The 14,301-nt window shown below is 37.8% G+C and overlaps 1 protein-coding gene across 3 annotated transcripts in view; it reads right to left on the bottom strand.

Moving 5' to 3' along the window:
* Positions 1 to 3,931: 3,931 nt before the first annotated feature.
* Positions 3,932 to 14,301, bottom strand: part of msantd3 (Myb/SANT DNA binding domain containing 3) — a 91,082-nt gene continuing 80,712 nt past the window's right edge. For 2 of the 3 annotated variants that reach the window (XM_018094659.2, XM_012964722.3), the window contains 2 exons: positions 9,720 to 9,848; positions 5,009 to 6,391 (listed from right to left, as the gene is read on the bottom strand). In XM_018094659.2, the coding sequence (XP_017950148.1) occupies positions 5,982 to 6,391; positions 9,720 to 9,848 (539 nt within the window). In that variant the 3' untranslated portion in view covers positions 5,009 to 5,981. 3 annotated transcript variants of the gene reach the window in all.

Here is a 14,301-nt window from a genome sequence, read left to right as displayed (position 1 = left end):
CCATAAAAGAGAAGGGAGGTCCAGTTGAACCGAATCCACCAAAAACACTCTTGGGGGCCACTGCAGGTTTACACGTGTCTAACCACACCACAACGGCCAGCCTTATATATACCTCTATTTCCTTTAATAAGTGACTCACCCATACCAATTTTTACAGCAGGAGATCTGTGTTTCCCAACGACTAGCTGGCTAACTTTATTCACCTGAAAAATAGAGTAGACAATATATAATTGAACCTACAGGAAACAGAGTAAACTGTATTGTTCATTCATACCTCTGGGCATGACACATTGTAGGCGCCTTATCCACCTAGCCTCTCTTTGTAATAGCAGCTTCTTCCAATCCCCGCCCCTTACAGGTTTTTGTACCAGCTCTAAAGGTGGCCACACACGAAAGATCGTCAGATCCGCCACTAACCTTCAGGGCTGAAACAGGCAGATAAGGAGGTAGAAACAATAGGATTTCTACCTCCTTCTGCCGATTCAGCGCTGAAGGCAGATTTTGGTCAGACACCTTCTATGGCACCCGATCAAAATCTTTTAACCGGCCCGATCGGCGAGTCGACCGATATCAGCAGCTTCCTGCGATATCGGTCGACTCGCCGACTTGCCATACACGCACCGAATATCGTACGAAACGAGGTTTCACTTTCCATTTTAACTGACAGGCACTGTGCTTATTAACAATAAAGTGTCATGACACAGATGTATCTGTGTAAGAATCCTTCTTAAAATTCCGAATATAGTTCTTATGTTCTTTTATACGCGTATTAACCGGACGGAAAGTTTTTCCCACATATAGCAATCCACACAGGCATTTAATACATATATCACAAACTTGCTCTTACAAGTGGCATATGCTTTTAAAGGGATTTCCACCCCACTTAGTGGATGGTGTATGTTAGGTCCCTTAATAATGAAACTGCAACAGTTGCATTCCATACATGGAAAAGTGCCTATCTTAGGTTTGCCTTCAAACAATTTCTTTGTACCAAATGATTGTGTTGGACATAAAATGTCCTCAAGAGAAGAATCTCTTTTATAAGCAAACCTAGGGAGCTTGCTGAATAAACTACCATGTTTGGTATCTGATTGCAAAATGGGCCAGTACTTTCTGATAACATTTTCTATTTTCTGGCTTCTCTTTTACGGAACTGGTTTTAATGGGTTTCTAAGGACATTGGATCAACACTTATGGATTTACTATTTGGACTGTATGCTTTATTCACTTTGCATCTGCTTTTGATCATCTTATATATTATTGTTTTAACAAATCTATGCACATTGTGGCATTATCTATGCTTAATCACTGCACTATCACTTTAATGTTAATTTATAATGAAAGATTACCTTGCTTAACTGTAGCACTTTTTCACAAGGTATATTATATAATGACCCATTACTTATGTTTAACTATTGTACTACCACTTTAAGGAGTTTCCTGAAATGCTGTGTGCTTGGTGGGTCATAGGTCAGTTTGGCTTTAAATGAGAACACATGGTTATGGTCTTTGTACACTTGATAAAGGGTATTGACCCGAAACATGTTGTGTTACCACTACCCATAATAAATGTTTTGCTGCTCCTGTTCTTCTCTTCCTCTTGGACCCTTACTGGAGTTTCTTCTGGAGCTTCAGAACTTGCAGCCTCTTCAGATGTGTCTGAACGTTCCTCTCTTTCCTTCTGTATCAAAAGGAAGGCTTTTCTGATGGACTCTGGATTTGCTTGAAGTTGAATCCATTTAAGCGTTTGCTCAGCAGACATCTCTTTTGCAGGGACACCTTTTTCCAGCCGTGACATGTTGCTGCTGAGGTGCCTCAAAGCCAGCTCAGTCCAGGTAATTACTGCACCTGTGCAGCTGTATTTAAACCCTAATACTGCATGACTCATGCTGCACCAAAATCCCACCAATTATATGCCAGTATACATTAAACTTATATACTATAAGTGAACAAATACATTTAATCTTAAACATGCCATCCCCTGTCCGATGTGCAGCTGATGCCAATTTTGTCCCTCAGCTGCCATTCTGATGGGAGGGGGAGCAGGAGAAGGAAGAGAGGAGAGAGCTGCACAGACTCTGGCCCCAGGAATTAAGGATTTTTCTGAGAAAGGAAGTCTTGATACTGAAGAACATATTTACATAAAAGAAGACAAGAAATCCTGTGTTTCTTTTGATAAAGAACAGTGCAGTGTTTCTGTGTGTGCTTATGGCTGTATTTACATAGACCTTTCTGATAAAGCTTAGTTGTTACCTTTCCTTCTCCTTTAATAGATATCTGCTAACTGTATCGACATAATAAGGTGTTCTCAAAAAACATAGGGGAAATGTGGAACTTTATGGACATGTGTTTCCTAACTCAACCACCAAGTAACTGTACTTAGCCCATTTCAAGAAGCATTATTCAAAACATTGTACCACAATAAAATGTTAATTAGAAAATGTCTAAACAAATTAATTTGTGGTTGAGACATCAGCACAAGAAGGTCTTATAAAGGATACAGTCCTCTATATATAATACAAGAAAATTGCTTAGGGTCAATAACCCTTAGCAACCAATAAGACATTTGCTTTTAAAAAAATGACTGATGCTTCCTGTGGATTGGTTACTATAGATCAGTGATCCCCAAACCAGTGGCTTGTGAGTAACATGTTGCTTCCAACCCCTTTGATGTTGTTCCAAGTAGCCTCAAAGTAGGTGCCTATTTCTGGCTTAGAGGCAAGTTTTGGAAGTATAGATACATATTTTTACTCTAAGAAAAGCCTCCTGCAGGCATGTAGTCCACATGGGGCTACCAAATAGCAAATCACAGTCCTTATCTGGCATCTCCGAAGAACTTTTTTCATGCTTGTCTGGCTTACCAACACTTTTTACATCTGAGTGTGGTTCACGAGTAAAAAGGTTGGGGATCCCTGCTATAGATGATCCATGACCACATGGTCATGGATCATCTATAGCAGGGATCCCCAACCTTTTTACTCGTGAACCACACTCAGATGTAAACAACCCCAATAATATCTTAAAACTGGATACTACAATTCATTTTTTTCAATTGATTTCTATTTACCTATTTTAGGCGATTAGACTAGTTATATGTCTGTGTTCTAAACAATTAAATATCTATTTATCCTTAGGGTTTGTTTAAATGTGATCTCGATATAATTCTACATATATTACATGTTTGAGAAGTATGGTTATACCCAAACAAATGATTACATTTTATTCTGTCCGGAATTCTGTATCAGGGAAATACCAGTATAGCATTCCACCTAAATAAAATAAAATTACAGCGATAGTTGAAACTTATGTCTAAAAAAAGTGATGATCTATATCCACTTACAAATAATGATAATTTTTTTTCTGGACAATAAAAACCTATACTAAATATAGATTTGAAAATCTACAATTTTTACACTCTAGATAAAATTCTTTTTATGAGACTTTAGGCAACAATCTTTGCTCATTACACTGACGCAAAGAAATTTGCCAACTACACCTACTGCACCTCACATTAGCTTTATTTTCATTTTGCTTTTACATCACAGCTGCATTAAAAAAAGGAATACAAGTCCTCTTATGACTTCATGTAGCATATTATCCCAAAGCATAATAAATTTTGAATCAAAGTATAATCAGAGACGTATACTGACACGATTTCCTGCACCTGTTAAATCCTTAAATTTAGTGGTGCGATTGTATTAATGTGCATGTATTACAAGGAAAAAAAATGTACAAATCAACCCCCCCCCTCAAAAAAAACATATTTTAGAAAAACAATCACCTTGGAGTTGTGTGACCAATATAAAGGCACTTGGTGTGCAGCCTTGATTTTTACAGTTTCAGAATTTTAGATTTATAAAATCCTTAATTTTCAGCAAAAAGGTATATTATCATAGATTCAATATGAAAGGCAAAGTAACACAGGAAGATAGCAATTTGTAGCAATTTTTATTGCAGGGAAAATAATCTATCAACACCAATAACTTAAAAAGTCTTCTCTAGAAAGCATTTATACTTTCAGCCACCCGTATTGCATTTGGAGGAAATTGCTCAACCTCTTGCCTTAATTAAAATCAAAAGAAACTAAACAATGTTTCAGTTTGTTGCCATAATGACTGTATATACAATCTTTGCAAAGCACTCCTTAAAGGAGAAGGAAAGGTAAAAACTAAGTAAGCTTTATCAGAAAGGTCTATGTAAATACAGACATAGGCACTCAAAGAAGCTAGTCCTCTATCAAAAGAAACACAGATTTCTTGTCTTCTTTTGTGTACACATGTACTTCGATATTGGACTTCCTCTCTGAGAAAAATCCTCCTCTCTCCCATTTCCTGCTCCCCCCTCCCATATGAATTCACTCCCCCACCCATCAGAATGTGTGATCTGAGCTACCAGCCCCTAAAGCTGCAACATAGAAGCTATGGAGACCAAGCTAAAAGAGAGGGAGCTTCGAGAGCTGTTTACTCAGGTATGGTAAACATGGAAAAATGGTGATGAATGAAATTTTTCAGCAGGCATGGATTTGCTGCAAATTTCCGTTCACCACTGGCGGATTGTTTCGTGAAAGAGGTGAAAAAATTTGGCTCTGGAATAATTTGTCACGCATCAAAAAAGTTGTGGTCTCGTCAAAATCAGTGCGGTTGTGTCAAAAAAATATCCGCTGACTTAATGCTGAACCAAAACGGGACAGATTCGCTCATCACTAATGGTAAAGCTTTCTGCAGAATAAATATATCAATCTAGATTGCACTAATGTGACTAATCTATTGGGAATAAAATGCCTTTCCTTCTCCTTTAAGGCCTTTATACAGCTTGTGGAGTATGTACATTTTTGGAGATTAGCCATGTGATCCTCTTCCTTTACAAAATAATGTGGGAGTCCTAGGAGTCTTCAGCAGTGCCATGTGAAGGCAGCCAAGCTTGTAACATTCAGGTTACAACTGAAATCACTGTACGGAACAATTTAATGCAATCCTATAAAAAAAAAATGAAGAGAATCAGGGGCAGATTTTTCAAGAGAAATCTATATTTATATGAACCCATTCAGGAGTTAATTTTTCCTTTGTTTAATTCGTAAACCAACATGTTAGCTTTTGGAAAAAGATGAAAATACTAAAACATAATTGTCTGTAACAGTTGAGGTGACCTACTAAATTACTACGTGGCTAGAGAAGCCAGAAAATATAATCTATGCTTTATTATCAGAATGTTACACCTTTCCACTGCAAACCCAATTTCTAAATCAGTTAATGCTTTATAAATAAGACAAAATGGTTTAGGGCCTTTGGCCTCATATTAAAATAAATACCATAAAATACCTTATAGAGACGTTTCTTATACACTTACCTTTTACCTGAGGATCATGTAAACATTGTTGTGGAAGGGTAAAATAACTGAGCTGTACAAAAGTGGTGTCATTCTACAACAACATTTAAACAATCTCCTGACTGGTGACTTAGTGGTCACTTGACTTGGTGAGTTTCAGTGCTTTTTTAATTACAAATCACACAATTTCTTTTTAAGATTAATAAAGGGATAACGTTTATCCACATATTACCCAACCGATGTACAAAACAAATACATAAAACCCAACATTTGGACTGATATACATAAAAAATAATAATAAAAGTGAACTTGATGTCAGTAAAATAAGTGTTAAAAAAACAAAACTCAGAAAAATTTACAGTTTGTGAGTGTACAGCTTATTTTAACATAAGCAGGACTCTTGCAGAAGAAGGCTGGATGCACATTCATTTTCTTTCTTTAATACTACTAAAGAGCCAAATAACATTGTTACCGATACCAGCTCCTCCAATGTCCCAAAAACATTTTTACCCCAGTTTTCTTTTCAGTTTCTATATGTTCCTACAAAGTAACCATTGCCAGTGTTTGGGCCTACTGACTGTTCAACACATTAGCAGATGTTTATAAAACCTGCTCACAATGAAGTTCTAAGAATTAAACTTTCTTGCCAACATCAGTCAGGGTGAGTTAGGAAAAGGCCTGTTAAATGATGCTACTGGCCACTCCTTGGTGATTGTCTGCAATTTCCTTTCCCAATACATTTTCTTTTTATTCAGGATCTCCATCTTTATCCGATGTTCCTCCTCAGCCATCTCACACTCTCTCTCAATCTGCTGTACCTTTGCCACATGCACTTCATTCATTTGGATCAACTGCAGCTGAAGGATAGACATCTGCTGGTGGTGTTGCTCTTCATGCATCTTTGTAAAAATGCCATTTTGTGATGGCTTGCGGCCATAGGTCCTGTTAGCAGATATTTTGGAGGATGGGAATAAAGGTGTAGAATGAAGAGAGCTTTCAGAACTGTGCATGTTGACTATAGAATTTTGATCTTCATATACATCTCTTTCAGGAACAACAAAGGATTCTTGAAGCAAAAGAAAACAATTTTTTTACAAACAGCAAAACACAAATTATCTACTAATTTTCTATTTTACCATTGTTTAAAATTTAAATAATAAAAACAAAAAAAATCATGCACCCCGCCCCCCCATATCCCAGCACAAACTAATGCTTTATTGTAGACTCCCTAACCTAAGACGCCCTCTACAAGAATGCTTGTTCACAATAGAAAATTAGCCTTACTAAAAACTTATAGTTATATTGTCATTTATGTCATTCAGTAACTACTAAAGCAAATAAAGTGCTCTCTTGCATAAAAAAGGGCATTGACTCACGGGATGAAAACATAAAAGGTGAGGAGACCCTCACCTTGAGTATGCAATGCAGTTTTGGGCTCCAGTCCTTAAAAAGGATATAATAAGCTGGAGAGTGCGGAGACAGGGAACTAAACTGGTAAAGGAGTTGGAAGATTTAAACTATGAGGTCAGACTTTCAAGGTTGGGGTTGCTTTCTCTAGAAAAGGCACTTGCAAGGGGACATGGTTAGTCTTTACAAATACATTAGGTTACAGACATATAGGGGATGTTCTTTTTCCCCATAAAAAGGATTAGCGCAACAGAGGCCACCCCTTTAGATTAGAGCAGTGATACCCAACCAGTGGCTCGTGAGCAACATGTTGCTCACCAACCCCTTGGATGTTGCTCTCAGTGCCCCCACACCAGGTGGTTATTTTTGAATTGCTTTGGTTGAATAAAAACAAGATATACTACCAAACAAAGCCTCCTGTAAGCAGACAGTGTGCATAGAGCAAAGGCGGATTTTCAATAAGGCTAGGGGAGGCTAAGCCTCCCCAAACCTGCTTTGGCACCTTAAAAAAAAAAAAAGACAAAAAAAACCCTGGCTCCGTTTCTGCACTTTCCTGCAAATCTTCTCCGGGTTCTGCAGAAATCAGCTGTGCTCTGATTGGATCTTTCTTCTTGTGGATTCTCCAATCAGAGCACAGCTTTCTTGACAGGCAGTAAAATTGACCAATCAAGGCACAGATGCAGACAGGGATCAGGAGATTTTGCAAACTGGAGGCAGTGCAGAATTGAAGACTAAAAAAAGAAGAATCTGCAGGCTGTAAACTTTACCCAAGAACCAACTTTGAACTTTTGCTGCAGTTTTCATCCCACAGGTACTATACACAAGTACTATATTGTATATGTTCTAAAGACTGACCCACTAGCTGAAATTAAATTGTTTTTTGTCACCTGACATCTATAATATCCCTATCCCCTACCCTAACAGATGGAGGGTAAGTTAACTTTTCCCCCTGACAAAGCTTATTGTGCTTTTATATATTTGTTATGGTTTTTTGCACTTTTTATTTTTCTTTTACTTTTGTCATTGTTTTTTCATTTCTAGTTAGTTACAGTGGAGCCAATGTTGTGTGTCCGTGCCAGTGTTATAGTGCCAGGGCCTGAATATCTGCCATCAGTACCCACTGCTCCTCATGGCATATAATGTGCTGGTTTTGTATATAAAGACTGCGTCTCACTGTATATAACGTGCCTGGGATGTCAGTACCTGCTGCCTCTCTCTCTATAAAGCTAACTTAAACACATCTAAAGGGGTGATTCACTTAGAAGTTAACTTGTAGTATGTTATAGAATGGCCTATTCCTAGCAACTTTGAAATTGGTCTTCCTAGTTAATTTTTTATAGTTTTTGAATAATTTGCCTTTCGCTTCTGCCTCTTTCCAGCTTTCAAATGAGGGTCAGTGACCAAAAAGTATTGCTCTGTGAGGCTACAGTTTTATTTTTCCATGCAGGCCCCTTAACTATTCATATTCCCATCTCTTTTTTAAACCACTACCTGGTAAATAAGACCCTAGCAACAAGATAGCTGCTGAAATTCCAAATGGAGAGCTGCTGAACAATAAGCTAAATAACCGAAAAACCATTAAAAATTAAAGAGGATCAATTGCAAATTGTCTCAGAATATCAATGTCTACATCATATTAAAAGTTAATTTAAAGGTGAACTACCCCTTGAAGCTAACTGATCAAAAAACACAAATGTATAGAGAACCCCTAACAGAAGTGCACGTATGAATGCTTTTACATCCTAAGCATTTTATGGTTAAAAAAAGCAGCCCCGCCCGCACTTTTGCACAGTATCCCTGGGAGTCATTGGGAACAGCAAGAGGTAGTTGGGAGGTTAATTTTTTTTTACACTAGCAGCGAATCCACTAAGTCTCACATTAGCTGTAGGTCAGTCTGTGTATGGTCCATATTTAGCCTCCCCAAACAAAAAAGAGTCACCCTCTGCCTATGGCATAGAGGCTACCTAATAGCCAATCTTAGCCCTTATTTTGCACCTCCATTAACTTTTTTGATGCTTGTGTTGCTCTCCAAGTCTTTTTACACTTTTGACTGTGGCTCACAAGTAAGAAAGGTTGGGGACCCCTGGATTTGAGGAATGGATCTTTCATTTGAAGCAGCTTAGGTGGCTTTTCACAGTGAGCGCAGTGAGGTTGTGAAATGCCCTTCCAAGTAATGTTATGAGGGCAGATTCTGTTTTTGGATGATTTTTTGAACAAAAAATATCCAAGGCTATTGTGATACTAAAATCTACAATTAGTATCAATGTTGGTATATACAGTTTATCTATGTGAGTGTATAGATAGGTCAGTATACGTTTGTGTGTGTGCTGGGTTAATTTGGAAGAATTGAACTTGATGGACTTTTGTCAACCCAATGTAACTATGTAAATAATGCCAACAACAAAAGATATAAAACAACAACTAGTTTTGCTGGTCAATGCTAACGCCAGTGCAAAGAAATAAAAGGCAGTTCTTCATTCTTTCTGCTTCCACCTGCACCCCTGCACTTATTAAAGTTTAATCATTGCTATAATTATTTTGTGGTTACATGCAATGTAATCCATTGCAGGCTTTCCGCTTTCCTGCTGGTGTCACTACATAGGTGAAAAAAGACCTATTCATGTGTTTAACCAGCAGCCTTTTCACGCCATGTAAGTCATCTGGCACCAGATGTCAGATTCTATATTGTGCTCCACGCAGAGCACTTGGAATCTCATAGAAATCACTGCACTGAAACTCGCTGCCTGGGACCTCAAAACTAAAACAATACAGGGATTCAAAACTCTATGGCTATGTGTGTTAGGTGATTTTAAAACTGGTCTGCATAGTTTTTATTAAAAAAAATAAGAAAATTACAACAGAACCATCTCAGATTTTAGATATTTTGAGGCATGCAGACAAAATGGCCCCACCGGATAGAAAGGTAAATATTGCCAACTTATTTTCAGTTTTGTCACTCTTCTCTGTGACATAGCCTCTCCTTTTACCTGTCTTAATGGAGCTTGAAGGCGAGCCCTGTGCACACTGTGAATCCGTGACAGGCACTTTACGAATTGGTTCTGCTTGGATTTTACCTTGTTCATCGATGAGAAGTTCCAGATCTCCATTTGGAAAAGCTGATGAATTTTACATTAAGACATAATTACATTTTTTAAATTGTTCATTTACATATATAATATAGCAATTGCAATGTATGTATAATTACTAGAGACTTTAATATAAAACAAATAAGTGTATGGCAACAGTTTGGTTCAAAGTAACCATTACTTTCCAAAATATTGCCTCCTTTTGTTTGTCTCCGGCCTTACTTCAGCCTTCATGATGGACTAGGCATATCTGTAGCCCAGCATAAAGTCTGTGAGCACATCATCATTTATTACAGAGTGTTAACTACAAGCTATATTAAACCAAGTTTAGAAAAAACATTAAAATATATATTTTGTATTCAATATAATGTGCTTAAAAAAAGGCAAAAGTAAATCATATTTCTTCTGTTCTGACAACAGAATAGGCTGCCTTTACTGCTTCATAAATTCACATACATGCAACAATGGTCATGTCTAATAAGATTAATTTCAGTTAGCCCATCTCCTGTAATTCTGTGTATGTATAATCACCTTAAAGTTAGTGGTTAAAAACACTGATACATTTATAGCCCAGCATAAAGTCTGTGAACACATCACCATTTATTACAAAGTGTTAACTACAAGCTATATTAAACCAAGTTTAAAAAAAATAAAAAATTAAAATATACATTTTGTAGTCAATAGCGTCTTAAAATAGGACCAAAAATTAATTGATGCAAACGTATTCAGGGTGGTCCTTTGGAAAATGTTGCAATTTACATTAATTTAACTAGTGGTTTAGTGGTTTCTGAGCTATTGGCAGTTTTAGACTGCTAATACCATGCTTTGGGGTCAGTGACCCTGTCTATGCACTTCCTGTATTCAGTTAACCCTAGTGCTGCCAATTCTTAGCAAATGCCCCAGAAACCACTAAAAAATGGATGATAATATTAAAGCATACAGCTATAAAATTAGTTGTTAAAAACTCCAGTGGTATATAAGAAATAGTCCCAACTATTCCCAGAAAAGACCAGTGCTCAACAGTTTATCATTCATAATCTAAAAATGTAATACATCCATGAAGTTAAAGTTAATATATCTTAAATGAAAATATCAGGGCTGTGAAAAAAAATAAAGCAAGTTCAAATGTCCCAATTCACAAACAGTCATAATTAATTACTTCTCTGCTATAAGAATAAAGCCCAATGCACGCAGTGCATAAACAAACACGTTGAGTGACCATGAAGCATGCTTTTCATTGACTGTATGCTTCACTAAATGGGACGTAACGCACAGTTAAGGTGCGGCAGCTCCACTGCGTCGTGTTCCTCTGTTACAGGGAACACAATGCCCACTGTAAACCCAGCCTAACTCTCACTGATAACTTCAATGAATGTATAAAATACATTAGCATATTAAAAACAGAGGAGTCGGAAGTATCAGAAACTGAGGAGTCGGAAAATTTATCTACCGACCCCACAGCCCTGGAAAATATTGTATATACAGAGTTGTATCAAAGTTACATTTTTGGGCTTGTGCAACTTTAGCAATCTGCACATGAGGAATGAGTGTTGTATATACAAAAAATATTTGTATATACATTGATAAAATGTTACACTAATTACTACACTATATATGTATATATATATATATATATATATATATATATATATATGTGTGTGTACATATATATATATATATATATATATGTATATGTATATATATATATGTGTGTACATATATATATATATATATATATATATATCTTCAATGTTGCAACAGGCACTCACGAAAAAGCAAACAACTTTGCCTGGGTGCAGACCAAAAATAGCAGTAATGTATACAAAAAATAAACGGTACCGCACTCACAGGACTTAAGTAGATCAAAATTTATTATTACTTACAGGGTTGTATCTAACGTTTCGGCTACCACTGTAGCCTTTCTCAAAGACATAGAACAATTGTGGAGGTGCACCTCATAAACACAAAAATGGCGGGAAATAGTGACGTCATCAAGTGAAAACAAAGTGAAAAAAAAAACCATTGTAAACATTACAACACCATTTGGGGTAAAAACGTCATAAAGAAAAATAAACACATATACAAAGACAAGGGGGAAGTACTCAAGCGTATAGGTTTGGGTAACAATAGGAAAAAATAGACATACTTTGGGGCAGAGGACCGATGTATACTATAGCTCAACTATAACTCACTGCGTATGGGGATAGTGTAGTTTATAGCGGTAGTCAAAAGTGGCAGGTCGTGTTCAGGGAAGAATTACTGCATATGTTCCGGAGAAAGGACTGGAACACCACTTGATTTAGGGCACCGTGGATCAAGAACGAAAGTAAAGGACCGGTACTGGGAGCGCATCGTGTATTCGGTGGGCGTGTCTTAGCTCGAGCAGCCGCTTCGTTCGTTAGGATAGTTAGAAATAATATTTGTGCGGTTCAACTGAAACACATACTGTGCGGGTGAGTGGGGAAGGCAGAATCGCTTACCGGAGATGCTGGATTCGGTACGCAGAGTCCGGACCAGCACTCCAAGGGCTGCGATGGGGGGGCAGATCCGAATTATCCAGCTGTCACACTGTCATCCAATATTTGGATATATTTACATCCCCACTGTCTGGTACTATGTGGATAGCCTGGCGCTGATTTGGTGAATGAGTGACAGCTTCATAACCTGATCCCCACTGTCTGGCACTATGTTGAGAGCCAGGCGCTGATTGGGTGAAAGAGTGACAGCTTCACAATCTGGTCCCGCCCCCTGGGGCGCCTATTGGATGACAGTGTGACAGCTGGATAATTTGGATCTGCCCCCCCATCGCAGCCCTTGGAGTGCTGGTCCGGACTCTGCGTACCGAATCCAGCATCTCCGGTAAGCGAATCTGCCTTTCCCACTCACCCGCACAGTATGTGTTTCAGTTGAACCGCACAAATATTATTTCTAACTATCCTAACGAACGAAGCGGCTGCTCGAGCTAAGACACGCCCACCGAATACACGATGCGCTCCCAGTACCGGTCCTTTACTTTCGTTCTTGATCCACGGTGCCCTAAATCAAGTGGTGTTCCAGTCCTTTCTCCGGAACATATGCAGTAATTCTTCCCTGAACACGACCTGCCACTTTTGACTACCGCTATAAACTACACTATCCCCATACGCAGTGAGTTATAGTTGAGCTATAGTATACATCGGTCCTCTGCCCCAAAGTATGTCTATTTTTTCCTATTGTTACCCAAACCTATACGCTTGAGTACTTCCCCCTTGTCTTTGTATATGTGTTTATTTTTCTTTATGACGTTTTTACCCCAAATGGTGTTGTAATGTTTACAATGGTTTTTTTTCACTTTGTTTTCACTTGATGACGTCACTATTTCCCGCCATTTTTGTGTTTATGAGGTGCACCTCCACAATTGTTCTATGTCTTTGAGAAAGGCTACAGTGGTAGCCGAAACGTTAGATACAACCCTGTAAGTAATAATAAATTTTGATCTACTTAAGTCCTGTGAGTGCGGTACCGTTTATTTTTTGTATTTTTTGTATATATATATATATATATGTGTGTGTATATATGTGTGTATATATATATATATATATGTGTGTATATATGTGTGTATATATGTGTGTATATATATATATGTATATATATATATATATATGTATATGTATATGTGTCTATGTACAGTGGTGTGAAAAACTATTTGCCCCCTTCCTGATTTCTTATTCTTTTGCATGTTTGTCACACTTCAATGTTTCTGCTCATCAAAAACCGTTAGTCAAAGATAACATAATTGAACACAAAATGCAGTTTTTAAATGAAGGTTTATGTTATTAAGGGAGAAAAACTCCAAATCTACATGGCCCTGTGTGAAAAAGTGATTGCCCCCCTTGTTAAAAAAATAACTTAACTGTGGTTTATCACACCTGAGTTCAATTTCTGTAGTCACCCCCCAGGCCTGATTACTGCCACACCTGTTTCAATCAAGAAATCACTTAAATAGGAGCTACCTGACACAGAGAAGTAGACCAAAAGCACCTCAAAAGCTAGACATCATGCCAAGATCCAAAGAAATTCAGGAACAAATGAGAACAAAAGTAATTGAGATCTATCAGTCTGGTAAAGGTTATAAAGCCATTTCTAAAGCTTTGGGACTCCAGCGAACCACAGTGAGAGCCATTATCCACAAATGGCAAAAACATGGAACAGTGGTGAACCTTCCCAGGAGTGGCCGGCCGACCAAAATTACCCCAAGAGCGCAGAGACAACTCATCCGAGAGGCCACAAAAGACCCCAGGACAACATCTAAAGAACTGCAGGCCTCACTTGCCTCAATTAAGGTCAGTGTTCATGACTCCACCATAAGAAAGAGACTGGGCAAAAACGGCCTGCATGGCAGATTTCCAAGGCGCAAACTACTTTTAAGCAAAAAGAACATTAAGGCTCGTCTCAATTTTGCTAAAAAACATCTCAATGATTGCCAAGACTTTTGGGAAAATAC

This window comes from Xenopus tropicalis, chromosome 6 (assembly GCF_000004195.4).
Source record: "Xenopus tropicalis strain Nigerian chromosome 6, UCB_Xtro_10.0, whole genome shotgun sequence".
Lineage (NCBI taxonomy): Eukaryota > Metazoa > Chordata > Amphibia > Anura > Pipidae > Xenopus > Xenopus tropicalis.
This window is presented reverse-complemented; position numbering and strand designations above follow the sequence as displayed.